Here is a 16,942-nt window from a genome sequence, read left to right on the forward strand (position 1 = left end):
TACCTTGAGTATGTCCCCCTGGGCCAGATGAAAGGTTCGTGCTGAAATGTTGATGCCTTTGCCTGCCTGCACCTGAGGCAAACATCGGATACGAGAGATTTCAGTTAAATTAACAAGCACTGACAAATAGCTGACAAAATGGCCGACAATGCTTTTATTTTCCCCTTTTGCCAAAAAATTCAAGAATGTAAAATGAATAGAAGTAATTGAGTAGTACAGACGGATAATCAGTGCAATCTGCAATAGCCTTAAAATCTATGTTAAAATTACCTTTAAAAATTCGAGAATCTTATGCCAATTCTAGTTTCCTTCTCTGTTCAGTTTCCCTTTTGTCCTGCTTCTTGGTTCTCTTCACTCTGTTGAGAGCCCAAGCGGGGTGCCCTCTGGTTACCCCGCTTGGGCTCTCAACAGAGAAGGAAGGGTGTCTCTATCCCTTATGTGTCTGGCCTCTCGGAAAAACTGCAGAGAATTTTTAGACAACACGAAGTCCCTGTTTATTTTAAACCAGGAAACACTTTAAGACAAAAACTGGTTCACCCAAAGGACAAGTTGCCGACTCAAAAACAGAGCAATGTAGTTTATTCGATCCAATGCAGTGAAGAAAGCTGTAAAGAACGTTACATAGGTGAGACTAAACAGCCTCTACACAAGAGGCTTTATCAGCACAGAAGAAATACTAGTTCAGGACCACAGAGCGCCGTGCATCTCCATCTTGAAGCCTCTAATCACTCGTTTGAAGACGGTGATGTGAAGGTTTTAAGCAGGGAGAAAAGATGGTTTGAAAGAGGAGTTAAGGAAGCTATTTTTGTTAAAAAAGAAAGACCTTCTTTAAACAGAAATGGAGGGCTAAGGTTTAATCTTCCTGTTATTTATAATGGGTTACTGAACCCCTGGAAAGGTAGAGGACATTCAGATGTTAATCAGGTACTCAGGGTGGTTGAGCCAGGGTCTCACAAAGACAAAGAGGTTTCTAATAGCCCATTAAGATTCTGAATAGGCTAGCTCGGTAGATACAAGGGGGGAGTTTCTGTTGAAACAAACAACTCTTTCTACTTCAGGAAGGCTCCTCCCAATGGGTGGGTCTTACCACAGAACAGTATTAATATCGGAGTTCTCGACCTAAATTCTGTTATTGACAATGACTCTTGGATGAGAGTCGAAACGTCTATTTTTGCAAACTGAGTCCAGATGACTACAACTGAAGCTTTTTCTACTATGGAACACGCCTGGACGAATGAGGGATTACACCGACATAATTTACTCACTGTTTTATTAAGGAAACAGAAAACGGTTTCATATTTCATAATGCTGGATCGTCAGATAATAATAAAGATTTCTTGCTGGCGGGTTGAAAACTAAACCAATATTTCAACCGTGACTAATTGGAAATGTTTTGAAGGGTGGTGTAAACAGCCAGAAGATGTGTAATTATATTAACAAGACTCACAGTATATAAACTCAATATTGATTTTGAGAATGTATACACTGGGGAGGGTACAACAAGTTCAACAACTTTTATAATTCTTTGTGCAGCATTGTTTATTTGTAAATGCAACAATAGTCACATTCAAATACCTAAAATATACCTAATATCTAAAATGTGTATTACGGTTCATAATTGAATAAATGTGAATGGCTCGTAACAGTGACACTTACCTGTATACTGTAGATGCACTCATGGTTGTTGTCATAGTTCATGGGGTAGTTTGGAGACAGAAGAATCCCCTCATTGTTGATGACTGAAGACCCACATTCAGCTGTTTGAGAAGAAAAAAAGGTTAGAATTTGAGGCCACTTTGACAATAACCAAGTTTCTCAGATTTGGGAGGCTAAGCAGGGCTGGGCCTGGTTAGTACTTGGATGGGAGACCATGAGAAAACCAGGTGCCACGGTGGGGCCACTGGTGACGCTGGTGAAAACTGTTGTTGTGTCATTGGGCAAGACACTTCACCCACATGAGTGTTACGAATCAAGGAAGTCATTTTTAACATAAACATAACAACAAAGTGTTTCTTCAACTTTCAAGGAGGTCGTCAAAAGAGGACAAAGTCTTTTTGTGAGTGTGCGTGTGAGACTGTAAATAACTTAGGCCGTAGTTATTTTATTACTTGGTTTACGGATTTTTTAATTAAATATATTGAACAGGCGGGCGAAATATAAATATAATTTCATTTTCAAAAGATGTTTTCTTCCGGGTTTGCCCAAAACGGACCACGGGAGGAGAGGGGGGGAGACGCGCGCAGGAGCGTGTAACTGTAGATTTAGTGTGTTTTACCCTCAGAACTCACACTTCTAGGTGTTCAGCCTTAGTCACGGCAAAATGCGCTGGAGAAAATGTGGTAAACGGGTTTAAAATGTGTATTTGCGATATAAAGGCGGAGAAAACGGGCATGTGCACTCTCGCCGGGACCGCGCAGGGACGGAGCTGCTTCGCCACGCTTCACGCGCTCTTATCTTTTGACTAAATACCGCTTTTTATATTTCATTTAATGCTATTTTGTGTTGTTGGCGGTACTTTATATAAAAAAAATATAATAATGAATTTTATTTATATTGTATAAATCAATAATCTAAGTGCGGCGGATCCGTAAACCAAGTAATAAAATAACTATGGCCTTAAGAGTATCCACAGTATTTTTTTGTTTTTACTCTTTTACAATGATTTGAATTTACTATTTGCAATGTCTTGGCTACTGCCTATAACATGTTTCTACTTACAGCTTACTCTACAATCACAATTCACAGAACCACTTTGAGAACACTTTAGGTCACAAATGATCGCTCTCTTGACTGCAAAGTACTCTAAAGCCAAACTGTCCTTTCAGTCCTCCTTAGTGTATGTGTATGTGTCTGTGAGTGCATTTGAACTGCACTGTCAGCCATTCACGTCCATCTGGAGAAGTGTGTGCCGGCTGTTAAATCCCAGAGCTAATTTACCTAAAGATCTGTACACTTATGTGTCCTCTATTCACACACGATCCCTTATCCTCTTCCCCCTCTCGCGGCCACTCGCCCGCCCCTCTGCATGTCTCCGCTGGTGTAATGGTCATATTACAGCTGTCATATCGTCGATAAATCACGTGGCTACAGTTTCCATTTAGAAAATTACCTCTCCACCCTCTCCCTCTTTAACTCCCTTCCTTTTGCTCGGCCGAGCTCTCTATCTCGCTGTATAAGTACTGTCCTCGTCCGATTCAATCAACCGTTCCCCTGAAACTCTCTGTATCTTCTCTCGCTTTTTCACTGCCTGCTAGCGAAACAATAAATTCTCTAAAAAAGTTATGGTAAATTACCTAAAAGCAGCAATAGCATTATAAATAGGAAGAATTGGCACTGGTGCAAACTTGTGAAAAGCTTGACCTACAAGCAAGGACAAGGAAGAGTAATGGCAACAGAAGAATTGTGTGGAAGAAACGTAATCCATGTCAACATCATCTGGTTTAAGTTGAATTCGATTTTAGAAGGTTTGTAAAGTAACTTTTCTATGTTATTTGATTATTCAAATTGGTTGAATAAAATAAGTAAACACAAAATTAACTGATTCACAGCAAAAAAGTCACATACCCCAGCTTTAAAGTTGCAATAACTTTAGGTGGAATTATGCTCTGTCTGGAATGTTCCTTAACTATCTCCATGGAGACAAGCATGTAGCGGACCCTCCACCTGAAATGTCTGTGAACCCCTAAGACATTATTTGACTTTTCCACTTAATTCATAATACGCAGTAACAGTACTTTAACTTAATTGATATTGTTAGATTTGAAGCCCTGCAAAGTCTGTGCTTGTTGTTGAACCTGATAAAGGACTTTTTATGTGCCTCGGGTCCAACACTTCTCAAACTTTTGCATTATCCGCGTGTAACATGTTGAAAGAGCCGCCCATGAACACAGCTTTCATGTTAAAAATAAAATGTGACACTCTCTGAAGTGATCTAAAATGAAATCATCATACTCGTTGTTTTCTGAACCTTTTTTCCTGTTTTCTACTGAGACATGTTTACCATTGCTGTTTATTGATTGTAAATCTGCACCCCAACTCGAATCAGATTTGACACACTTTTATCCTCTCTCAAACAGCCTCAGGTTAAAGGTACAAGGTATTATCTGCGTCGAGATGCTCTTTTGGCTAATCCTACCCACTCTCAAAGACTTGTGTGTAGTGCAATCAAAACACCACAATAAAGCCCTCAAAGTTCAGAAAGCTTGTTTAACTTAAAATTAAGTTTAGAGCACAAATTAAAAGTTTTCATAGATCTTATCCCTACAAAATTATTCCAATTTAAAGTTTTTGTGTGCTGTTCTCTTGACATACTAAACATATAAGGGGTTTAAGTAAGTCTTAAGACAAAAATGCTTAAGTTTCCATTATTCATTCACTCCTCACACTACTGTCGGTATTCTAATGTCCCCAAAGCGGCCCCGAGGCGGTCTCACCATTAGGGGTGGGCAATAATGACAAAAATTAAAATCTCAATATATATTTTTAGGTGTTTATCGCGATAGTCAGACTACGGAAAGCCATCAGACATGTGCCAAATCGAGCCTGTAAATGTCGTGGTTCCAGTATCACACAAAACAATCTACTCAATTTGCAGTGTTTAAAAAATGATATACTGAAATCTCTAATTCGACATGCATAAACAACAGTATATTCTGCTAAACACTTCCCAACCTTGTGGTGGGCGATATATCTAACTAAAGTCAGATGATACCGTGACAATTCAACTGAAATGTGTGAAAAAAAAACGTCTATAAACATGTTAGTTGAGGTTTAATTATCAGGCAAATGTGAAATGTCAGTAAAATTAATCACAGCAGTACAGAAATATCACCATACACCCTTAAAAGTTTACGTTTGTATTTTGCATCAGCTATTTTTGTATAATTTTTAGTATAAAAATACCTCTACTTACAATCTTCAAACACTTCTCTGACCAAAACCAACCACTCACAACCAAACCCTGGGGTAATAAGTTGACCCCTCCACCACCTGAGCCACAGGAAATCAGCTAAAATAAGCTGTTTAGCGCTTGATAAGAAGTTTCACATCTGGTGTAAACATGGGCTTCTCTTTTTGCTCATGTCATTATTGCAATGTGCACAGAGACAGTGGAGACAACAAAAGCCTCATTGTAAACTGCCCTATATTTTACTCTTTAAATAGGCAATTTTAAACTTCTTATCACATTTATTGCTTGTACTTCAATAGCTACAGCGAGTGTTATTGCATTTGTATTGGCTGAAATTCCCAGCCCACTCAAACCTCGCCACACATTAACATTCCCTGACATTTACTGTTTGCGTGCTGACCGAGTTGCAAATTCATACAGATTTTATACAGTAAAAGTGTCAGGTCTGTTTGCCAGTATAGCTCTGTTTGGATGTTCAAATAAAGGAAGTCAGCCTTCCAAATAAATGAGGATTTAGGATGGGTTTTGCCCTTAAAGATGGATTTCTCTTTCAATGCCTGATAAAAGCAGAGAGCTCTTAGCTTATGAACCATCCCAATTGGTAAAACATAATGGACTCTATCTTTATATAATGGAAGGAGAGGCCAAACTACTTGCCGAGAGCCTTGAGACTTCAAAAGAATTGCAAGAAACTTTTGATGCAGAACAAAACTATGGCGATGGCTTTTCCTTGTTCAGGGTGTAATGAACATCTGCATGTCGCCTGATATCTTTTGGGTTTTACTGGGACAAGTTAACACAATTAAATATATATTTTTCACGTACCAACACATCTTGGCAGTGGAGCGCTCCACATTCTCCGCCCACCTCCCAGACACACAAGCTCTGGCGCCCCCTCTAGGCGATATCCTACATTACAGGAAAACGTCAACGTGTCGCCGACTCCAAAACTGTAGCCATTCCTCCGTCCAAACCGCGGCATCCCGGGATCTTCACACGGTTCCAAAGTGTATTCTGCAACAGCACAAACAAACAAACAAAGAATGACAGGATCATATTTTGTTTCAGTTCTTGTTGCATAACATGTTGTATGCTTGACTTGAAGTGAACATGTGCAAGTGAAATTTGGAGATGGCAAGTTAAGTCTTCAGTTTAGAATAGATGATATTGAAGGCATTAGTGCACACTTGTGTAATAGTCTCATCCGTGATGAGTTTTGCAATCGAGGTAACTGTAATACCCGTGTAATTCCTCCTTCATCTGAGAATAAGAAAAAATGCTCTATAAATAGATGCAGAGAGCACACAATGGTCTCATTTTAACCCAAATAGATGCTTTTACAATGTATATGTGCTGGGACAAAACAGATTTTACTTTATTAAATGGGGGACAAAGATTTTTTGTAAAAGTCTAGATTTTTTGTGTGCTTGACTTGAAGTGAGTAGTTCAATTTAACAGTGGTCCAAACTTGCTATCAATGCTAACACATCCAAATTAGTCACCACAATGAGTTTATACATGTTTCACAACTTTCAGAGACCAGAGCAGAGTTCTGCCATCACACCATTGCTAACAACAGCATGTTATCAGTCTTACTTCCTGGTTTGTGGACATTTTCACTTGCGCTGTACTGGGTAGACAAATTTGACTTAATTACAAGAACACAATCGGGTACAACTCATTTTAAAGTACCGGTAAGTGTTTTTTGACATGGACAACACTAACTAAAATAGCTATGTCACACTACGTATCAGACGCACTTGTTTGATTTTGCGCTCACCACGAGTAAGAGGAATATTTTTTATCATGCTCAGATTGATGAGGCCGAAAGTCTTCGTGCGCACGCTGCAGTTTGGCCCAGCGTGTAGAGCATGTTGGAAACTGGCAAGTCCCATCGCTGGTGACACTTGCCATGTGTTATATGGAGAGTATCGGCTTCATGCCATCTGGGAGGCTGTAAAAATGTAGCGCTAGTACATTCAGATTTCTGCGCTCTTTTCCTCCGGAGTCAATAGGAAAGATGCTGAGGCAGAGGCGTGATTTACGAGGGACACTTGTATCCCCGGGATGTGTCTGTCTTTGGCCTCAGCCCTGCACTTCAATAGAGCACTGACCCACTAACTCCAAAGCGCCGCACCAAGACAATAGAGAGATGGAGCAGTAAAAAACAAACTCGTAAAGCCAAAACTGCGAGTATTGTTTCACAGTTTTCAAAATGCATCTTTATTAAATGGCAGTAAAAGATGAAAAAGAGTAAGAATCGCCTGAGCAACTGTAGCTCAAAAAGTCAGAGCATAAGAAGACTAATATTTTGCAAAATTTTAAAATAATGGATCATTTGAATAAAAATAATATCAATACATTATTATTTTTTTATTTTGTCAGATTTGGTTAATTCTTGAGTTTTTATGCAATTTAAAAAAAAAAAAATTCTATAGTTCTATATTTCATGTCACCTAATTATTATCACTTATTTTTAAATAGTTTGCATAAGGTCAGCTACACTTTTCATCTAGACACAACATGCAGCGGACCTGAAAATTCACAGATTTAAACAGGGAAAAGTTTGAAGCCAATATACACTGTAGGTATAATTGTAAAACTCAATTGTGTTCCAAGTTTAATTGCAATACCAGAGAAAGTTATGTTGAAGCCCTCGTAGGAAATGGAGAAGTCGGAGATGAAACGGAGCTGGGCTTTGAAGTTGCCATAGAGACCGGCGTTAATGTTGCTAGGTAACTCGTTTCCGGTGAGACGGGCCAGCGGCTTCACGAAGCTCCCGTTCTCCGTCAGCAGCAGGTAGTCGTGCTGGTCCTCCAGGTGAAACGAGTTGAACTGAAACTGGACTCCTGGTGAGACAGAGAAAACAAAACCAACTTAGATGACGCTCTGATGCTCTCATGAATATCCATGACGCTGTAACGTTAATCTATTCATACTTAATGTCAATCAAATGGTGAAGAGGTCAGCAGTTCATGACAAGTGGTTGCCTGTGTCTGTGGGACTCTCCTGAGCTAAAGGCTCCAGCAGGCACCTGTGTGTATGTCACTGATCTGATCAAACCCTCAGGTCCTCTGGGCAAAATTTGCTGATGGTCCCTCAAACTTGTTTTAAAACTCAAGGGGCCCGATCTTTTAAAGCTGTCGTACCCCAAATGGGAATGATCTCCCACTCTTCTTGCATTCTGTGGATGTCTTTAAAAAGCACCTAAAGGCTCACTTTTTAAAAAAAGAAGTTGAGCCTCACTGGCCAAGCTCAAATGTGATTGCACATCGTTGTATATTTTATTGTAGTTTGAATTTAATGTTTTACTAGTATGTGAAGCACTTTGTGACTATTTCTCTGTGAAAAGCACAATACAAATAACTACTTACTCTTTAAGACATTAGCATTTGCAATCAGGCTTTAAGGGACTGTATACAAAGTGCATGTGTGAAAGTAGAGTACTTGAAACTTCGGTTTGTTATAATCAAGGTTGAGAAAACACACACAATGCTTGTATTGCTTTCACTCTCTGCAGTTTGTGTGTGTGTGTGTGTGTGTTTGTGTGTGTGTGTGTGTGTGGGCGTGTGTGTGTGTGTGTGTGTGTGGGCGTGTGTGTGTGTGTGTGTGTGGGCGTGTGTTTGTGTGTGTGTGTGTGTGTGTGTGGGCGTGTGTGTGTGTGTGTGTGGGCGTGTGTTTGTGTGTGTGTGTGGGCGTGTGTGTGTGTGTGTGGGCGTGTGTTTGTGTGTGTGTGTGTTTGTGTGTGTGTGTGTGTGTGTTTGTGTGTGTGTGTGTGTGTGTTTGTGTGTGTGTGTGTGTGGGCGTGTGTGTGTGTGTGTGTGTGTGGGCGTGTGTGTGTGGGCGTGTGTTTGTGTGTGTGTGTGTGTGGGCGTGTGTGTGTGTGTGTGTGGGCGTGTGTTTGTGTGTGTGTGTGGGCGTGTGTGTGTGTGTGTGGGCGTGTGTTTGTGTGTGTGTGTGTGTGTGTGGGCGTGTGTTTGTGTGTGTGTGTGTGTGTGTGGGCGTGTGTGTGTGTGTGTGTGTGTGCCATGCCTTTGCCGTGGCTGACTTCCACAGTCCAGGTGCAGTTGAGAGACGAGGGGTAGCTGTCTGGATATCCAGGACTCAGGATGGTCCCCCAGGGGCCCCGGACATCTCCTCCGCACAGAGCTGGACAGATCGAGAGAGATGGAAGATGGAGATGTGGAGTGACAAGGGACAAAGAGGTAAAAAAGTCAGATCAGATAGTTGATAGCCAAAACAGATAGTGTTTCCCCGTGGGGTTAGGTCTCCTCTGCCTGTGCACCATAAACATAAGTGTGTTTTCTTCAGTAGCCTCTGTGGTTCAGGACTAACAGTAATATAATATACAAAAGTAAATACCTGGCTACTCTCAGTTTAGTTTAGTTTCTTTTGTTTATTTGTCTGGGCAAATCTTATATCAAGAATGACCTAAAAATAAGTGTTATAGACCCCTTAATTTTAGCATGATACCATCTGTCAAAGTAAGTGCCTCTTTGCAAATTGATTTAAACATTTTAACACCAACAAATCTAGTTTAAAAAATAAACATTTAACAATTGTTAACATTTTAAGTTCAAAGGCTTTTGGAAGTATGTGAACACCCAAAATGACATCACCACTGCGTAATGTCAAAGTTTTAGTTGGAAAACTAAATAATGAACTTGAAATGGGAGCCCATAATGCACTCTCATGAGTGTGGGGTCAGAGGCACTGCACTTATCCACAAAATTGGTTGTTTGGGTGAATGTGTAACTCAGACTTTGCATACTAATGTGCTGATTTGTTGCTTGGTGTTAGCTTGCTGTCCTTCAGTTGACTGCTTGTCATTTTATCTTACAGTAAATCTTACGTATAAAAGAGCAGTACTGGCAGACAGCTGGGAAGCTCAAGAGAAGGTCAAAGTTTCATATGTGGAAGAGTTACAAAGTACAACTACAAACTACAAAGCACTAGGAGACACTCGATCGCTACAAGGATATAGAACCTCTAACCACATCAGCAACAAATTAACTAGAGAGTGTTTCTAAACAAACACAGACATAAAGATGCAGAGCAAGCTGTATCTACATAATCAGATATGTGCACTCATGAACAAATGTTTAATTATTTATACTTTCCTGCCGGTGATGTCTTAATGTTGACGTTGAGGATTTGAGTGTGAAACCAACTGATCATATCTTTGCCACCACTGCTTTACATCATTACAATATGGCTCCCTGTTGCTTTGTTCACTGCTGCAATTATGAGCAGTTTCACAGAAACGAGTCCCCTTTGACAAAGAGGTGACCGTCTCATCAATATTGGAGAAGATTTCAGCGCTTATTGTCAATAAATAGCTGTGCAGTTGGAAGTCTGTCATCTTGTGAATATGTTATCGAGGGCTAAACCATTTCTTACCAACCTCAGCTGTCAGACGCTGTGCCTATCTTTATGTGGCTACATGGTGAATAAACAGTGCCTAATGACACACCATCCAAGAATCCCAGTCTGTTTGATGTTTATCTGCACAAACTGGCTCCTCCGAGGAAATGACTTGCGTTCCAAGGAATAGTGCAATTCAAATGTGGTTAACAAGCACAGAAGCCAGTAAATCGTACACTGTGAGAATCCACAAAACCTATGGCACAGCATTTACCAGTGCTTTATTCTCCTCTTCTTTCTTTGCTCCGGTTGCAATTGAGAAAAGAGACACCCCCACTGCCGCCTCCCACCACCTACGTACACACATCACCACCGCTGCCTCCTTGATTTGAGAGAGAGGCGAGAGGATGTGACAGGCAACACAGGGCCCAGTCAAAGCGTCCCGAGTCAGGGCTTCACACGGGAGAGAAGATGACAGGATAAAAGGGTGGTGCACGGAGGACACACGGGGAACATGTGACGAGACACACATGTGGTCACGGCACTCTAATCTTCAAATCAGCCCCATCAGCCACGCCACACTTCCTCTGCAAATTGCCTCAGTGTGGTCCAAGTGCACATGCAGCCGTGTGATTTAACCCTTTTTGACCACAACTCCGGGCATTACTAACACAGCGTTGAAATCGAACGCCTTTCCAAAAAAGTAATGTCTATCAATAAAACAACTATTCAAAATATGACTATTATTATGTAATAAGATGAGATTTACAAAGAGCATATTCTTGGCATTTCAATATGAAAGACATTCACTATTCTCACTATAATCTAAAAAAAATCTAAAATAAGATAACTATAAACACAGACTACACTGTTCAAACAGGAACTATTCAAAGTTTGAATAGATGCAATTATAGTGATATCTATTCTCTGTGTTCCAGTTAAAGTTGGTCAGTGTTGTTATCTGCATTTGACACTACACAATGCACAGGACAAAGTACAAAGCACCTCATACAAAGACAATATTTGTATGTATCAAAATCCTTAGATAATCCAACCCTGACCATGTAGCCGCCTCTATAATGGGATGTTTACCGTCGCAGGTGGGCAGAGGATGGCTCCACCAGTGGTTCTTCTCACAGACCAGTGGCTCTTCGTGGCTGAGCCTGTATCCAGAATCACACCCGAACGACACGGTGGAACCAATGGAGAAATCCTGCCCATATCTGATCCCATTGACAGGGATACCAGGGTCCAAGCAGGAGTAGCTGTCCACTGTAACACCTGAATAAAAGACACTGAATTAAATAAAATATGCATTAAGGTGCTCTACTTTCACCTCACATATTTGCATAATCTAGACTGAAGGGATTAGTTATTATACTCTGCAGGTAAGGCACTATTAATATGCAAGTGATGCTTTGTTTCATGGCTTAAAAATGATCTTCAAAGCTTGTCAAATGGCATATGGTTACAGTTAACTGCTGTCTGGAAGCGATATATACCCAGTTGGCAGTAAAATATAACACAAACATCATATAATATAACACATGCAATAAATAACATATATATATATATATGCATATCTTTCGGAAAAAAAATGGTATATAGCAGATAAGGAATATGCACGCATGTCCACATTTGAATATCAGTAAATACAGGGTATTCATATCTGACGTACTTTCATATAGTATTTTGAAGCCAGCGTTTGATCGGCTGTTATCAGTGGTGAAGAGCAGATAAAGGAAGTTGCTGCTGCTGAATAGGAACTGGGGGACCTGGGTGCCATTGAACGAGCCGACCAGAGGAGACAGCAGGTTGGGCCCGTCGTGGATCTCCAGGAAGTCATATCCCAGTTCAGTTTGAAACCTAATAGACATTATACATACAATACACATTAACGTACTTAACATGAGGGGTGACCAATTATAGAGGGTGGTTTTACACATTTGAAACTGAGTACTTTGAAGGACATTGTTGTCATCCTTTATTTGGAAGTTATTTCTCAGAGACAAATGTAAATATGTATTAGGGTAGGAGCAAGATCTCGGGCCACAAAATTGTCGCATGTGAAAAATGATCTGTGTGAGATTTGTTTCATAATTTATATTCAAAATGATTGATAAAAGGGCTAGTTAAACCTTAAAGTTTTAAAAAGAAAGAAAAAAATAGTAAATAATAAAGAAAAAAAAGAAAAATGTGAGGCCAAAATTGTGAACTGAACCACACCCATTTTTTATTATAAATTATGTCAAAATCTCTTCTCGTTCTCATGGACCCAATTTCGTGGCTCGTCTCATCTTCTGGGAATTGTGGCTCGTCCCATCCCTAATATATATTTCAATGAAGTGCTAAATATTCATAGAGCAGGAAATGCTGGTCCTATCATAGCGATCTATAATAACAATACCAAAAGGTTCTATATGTTATTTATTAAAAGATAGTGATATATGTTTGATCACAGAGTTCTGGATGTTTTGGCAGTCTATTGAGATGATGAATAATATGTCCAATAAAGAGTAACAGGCCATAATTACTTTCCCCTAGAATACTATAAAGTTTTAGGTTTCTACTTGTCAGTTTGCTGAGTAATTTATGGCCGTTTTAATGCATGAACCCACTTTGAGACATTTAGGTCTTTATAGCATACAGGACGTGCCACCCACCTGTCAAAAGTGATTTTGATTGAGCGTCCCGGTTCGGTTTCAATGACCCACTCGCAGTTGAGGGAGTCTTTGTAGTAACCAGGCCAACCAGGGGACAGGATCACACCGGTAGGGGCCGAGTAATGACCTCCACATGGGGCTATGAGTGAGAGAAAGAGGACACGTACAACATTATAACAATAATGGAGTTTGTCAAATTGAACTCCAAAACCTCACTCAATCAAGAATAGTGTGAACTAGTGCACATTATGTCAACCTCAGAGCTAAAAACAATATACTTTTAATTTTCTGAGTGGCATCTGTTGACGAAGCTATCCACAAAAAAATGTCTGACTATCATGGTCAGAGTTTTTCACTGTAATGAGCTACTTGAGCGTGAAGTGCTAACGAGTTATGAACTGCTTTATTATTGCGCTATACAAGGTCTCTTCACTTTCCATTCGTGCACCGAGGCACACAGTGGTTCATTATCCGCTCTTGATGTTTCAAAATGGTCATATCCACAGACAGCCTAGGTAATCTGACCAATCATATCTTAAATGATTTAGCTAAACTACAAAGTCAATATTTACCTTCACATTTGGGAATAGGCCCGCTCCACATAACTTTGCCTTTCTCCAACTGACAGGAGATGGTCTCGCTCCCCTGCGTTTTGATGAATCCGTCCTCACACACCACCGAGATGGAGCTGCCGAGCTGGAAGCTGTCTCCGAAGCGACGCGCGTTGATGGGAATGCCGGGATCTGGGCACTCGTTATGGCCAAACGCTGAAGAAAAAGGGGGAAATGTGACGATATTGGAATAGACTTTCAAAATATGGAGCTACCCCATACTTTGTGCTAATCATTACACTTAATATTCTTCCTGTCTGTTGGGTTAAAATGTAATTAAAAAAATAAATTTAAAAGGCGATGAAAAATAGCTAGAAAGCACTGAACTCCAGGAAGTTATCAGCCCCACGTGTGTAGTAACGTGCTTCTATTGTATATTTAATTTGATAATGGTTTCAAATTTTGCTGGGGCAATACTAAATTACTGTAAAAATGGCCTGTGACCACTTTTGTCTAGTGATTTGGCTTGATTTTTGCCAGAAGCCCTCCCTGACTCTACTTTTTCCATTTAACGGGTAGAAAACGTAGCCTTGTATTTGACACACTCAAAACTACAACGTTAGATTATATTAACCATTTTCTCAATGTCTATGTCTGTGTTATTCTTTATTTTGCCTGTTGTAAATGTCAATATCTTGATTTCAAAATATATCAATGAAACTATAAAATTACTTGAAAAGAGAAGGACTGAAGAATTGTTTTGCACAGAGCAGCTTTAGAAAATGTGTCTTTCATCTATCTCCCAGCAAGAAACATCAATAATATTTTTTGTCAACAATAAAACTGTACTTAGCCCACATAAGTGAGCTGGGTTAAAATATCAATTTCTTCAGAAGAAAGCCAATGTTTTGTATTCGTTGAACATGCTGCTCACTGTTATCTGTTCATCTAAAGCTTCAATTTTCAATCAGATAGAAATAAAAAAAATGCACAAAAACTGAACACCGTTTTCTGTTTGACTAAGGTCAAAGACACAGGGCCATTTTAGCAATTTGAAAAGGTCTTATGCTCTTGTGACTGACTGACGGCTCCTGCAGTTTTCTCACCCTGTATTGAACATAGAGAAATAAGTTATTTTTAAGGTTGTGTAATCATACAATGCCAAAGCTCTTTGAATTCCTTTGATCAACACTTAGCTCAGAAAATGACATTGTGGTCAGTCGTTTATTCTCACTGAAAACTTTGATTCTAATTTAGTAGACGAGAATAAACACCAAATTGCCACTTGTGTGGGATTTGTAGATAAATTATAGCAATCAGTGTGAAACAGCTGGAGAGCCACATAATTCAACTGAATGAGCCTCTTAGGTGAACGTTTGGTCCAGATGCCCGTATTTCTGTAACTTTAGAAAAAAACATATTCACAGCCTCGAAGAATATGATTTCATTTTTTTCTTTGCTAGTTCTATCCCCAGTTTCTTTTTATTCTAGTGTTTATTAGGGACAGCAATGACAAAAGCCTAGATTTAGAAGCTGAGAAGTGTGATACATTGCTAACAAAAAATTATCACAATAATATTCAAACAACTTACATATAATAACTCAAAAGCAGGAATGAACGATATCATTATAAAACATTAGATGCAATAAATGTAAAGCCGAATGCATAGAAGTGACTTATTTGAATTTCTACAACTCAAATATTGTCGTACTGTAAAAAAGAGACAAAAAAGGCCCAATAGTGCAAACGAAAGTCAAAGTTTTGGCCCGGGTGAGACTGGAGAGTTTGCAGAGTTGTTTAGAAGTGACACCGAGGAAGAAGAGTTCACTGGATTCAGTGATTTTGGGGTAATACTGATGCTGAAGGTGTTAGCATACATCAATCTGTTCACCATGTTCTCTAATCTGTCATTTTAAATCATTTTAAATTGCATTTAAAGATGAAATGTCTGCACTTTATCAAATAAATTTCCCACAAAAAAATGAGTGAAATTAAATCCAGTGCGACTTAAACATGTTTTTTCTTCTTCTTTATTATACATTTTTTGGCTGGTGCGACTTATACTCCGGAGCAACTTATAGTGCATAGTATATATAGTGTAGTATAGTATATAGTATATAGTGACAGGCCTATTCCGATAAAACTATACTTGAAAATGTATTGCTAACACGAGAAAATGATTGGCAACCATTTAATCTGAGTTCTGGTTTGTACGTTTGTTCAGTGGAAGATGCCTAAAATTCAAAGTAGTGTGGTGAAGTGAGCAAGCACATACTGGTATAAGTGATGTTGAAGCCTCTGCCGGACATGGAGTGGTCGGCCTGAAACTCCAGCCTCAGCGTGTGCGTGTTGGACGTCAGATGGGACGGACTCTCTGCTCCCGAGAACCTCCCGATCACATTTGCATCGTTGGTCTCTCCGTCTTTCACCGTCAGCGCATCGTAAGGCGCCTCCAGGTCAAAGTCGTTAAAGGCTAAGTGGATCCTGGAGCCTGGTTCGGACTGGATGAGCCAAACGCAGTTCATGTTGTTCCCATAGCCTTCTGGGTAATCGGGCGAGAGCACTGTTCCCGAAGGTGCGGTGAAGTTGGACATGCATGGGACTGAAGACAAAGAGAAGGAAACAGTTAAACATAACTGTGATCAGGGCTGTAACTAATGACTATTTTGTATATCAATTATTTGTTTGATCAATCAGTTATGAGTCATAAACATGGTATTTTATATAACGTCCAGATAACAAGTATTTGATTACTAAATAGTTGACAATCATCTCAATAATGGATTAGTTGTAATTTCTGCCCTGTGATGGATTTAAAGAGAAAGCTGAACAACTTAAACAGAGTCGTTGTGAGTAAGTGGTAGTAAAAAAATGCGTAGGGTAAATGGTCAAATAAATGGTAAAATAATTAAAACAAATCCGTAGAAGAAAAGACAAATTGTACTTGTTTTGAATGAACGCCGATGCCAAAATAGGTCATGTCAATAAGCAAGCGCCTCGTATTACACCTCTATAAAGCGTGACATTCAAAAACGACTAAACTATAAATCTCTAAAATGATAAAACGAAAAGATAGATAGAGACAATGATAGTGAGGGAGCAGAATCCTCTTAAATATTCATCGCCAGCGTCATCGGTCATCGTTTGCTCCGGGCCATCATAAACTCAGAGCTGTCAGCATCGCCATGACGACAGATCAGACCCTATGTTTTCCCCATCACAGCCCACCACTGTATAATCGTACCCACCGCATTCACATTATACTGTATAGGATGCAGTGGCGTGCGGTGACTTTTATGGATGGGCAAACCTGGAGTGTTCATCAATATTTAGTGTATATAATAGAAAATCAAATCAAATGGGAGGGTGGACTTTGAACCCACGTACCCCACGTAAAGGGTGAATTTCTGTCCTATCCTATCATGGTGCTAAATGGAGTAACTGAGCTCATTCC

The 16,942-nt window shown here is 39.7% G+C and overlaps 1 protein-coding gene across 3 annotated transcripts in view; it reads right to left on the reverse strand.

Moving 5' to 3' along the window:
• The window catches only part of LOC140361954 (CUB and sushi domain-containing protein 3-like), a 408,691-nt gene that overhangs the window by 79,471 nt on the left and 312,278 nt on the right, over window positions 1–16,942 (reverse strand). For all 3 annotated transcript variants that reach the window (XM_072447874.1, XM_072447872.1, XM_072447871.1), the window contains exons 14-23: window positions 15,764–16,090; window positions 13,509–13,703; window positions 12,937–13,075; window positions 11,952–12,139; window positions 11,366–11,554; window positions 8,942–9,058; window positions 7,543–7,758; window positions 5,735–5,923; window positions 1,657–1,757; window positions 4–72 (exon numbers count right to left, since the gene is read on the reverse strand). In XM_072447874.1, the coding sequence (XP_072303975.1) occupies window positions 4–72; window positions 1,657–1,757; window positions 5,735–5,923; window positions 7,543–7,758; window positions 8,942–9,058; window positions 11,366–11,554; window positions 11,952–12,139; window positions 12,937–13,075; window positions 13,509–13,703; window positions 15,764–16,090 (1,730 nt within the window). The remainder of the gene's footprint in view (window positions 1–3; window positions 73–1,656; window positions 1,758–5,734; window positions 5,924–7,542; window positions 7,759–8,941; window positions 9,059–11,365; window positions 11,555–11,951; window positions 12,140–12,936; window positions 13,076–13,508; window positions 13,704–15,763; window positions 16,091–16,942) is intronic.

This window comes from Eucyclogobius newberryi, unplaced genomic scaffold, assembly GCF_026437365.1.
Source record: "Eucyclogobius newberryi isolate DKJ021-1_F unplaced genomic scaffold, fEucNew1.0.hap1 SCAF_16, whole genome shotgun sequence".
Lineage (NCBI taxonomy): Eukaryota > Metazoa > Chordata > Actinopteri > Gobiiformes > Gobiidae > Eucyclogobius > Eucyclogobius newberryi.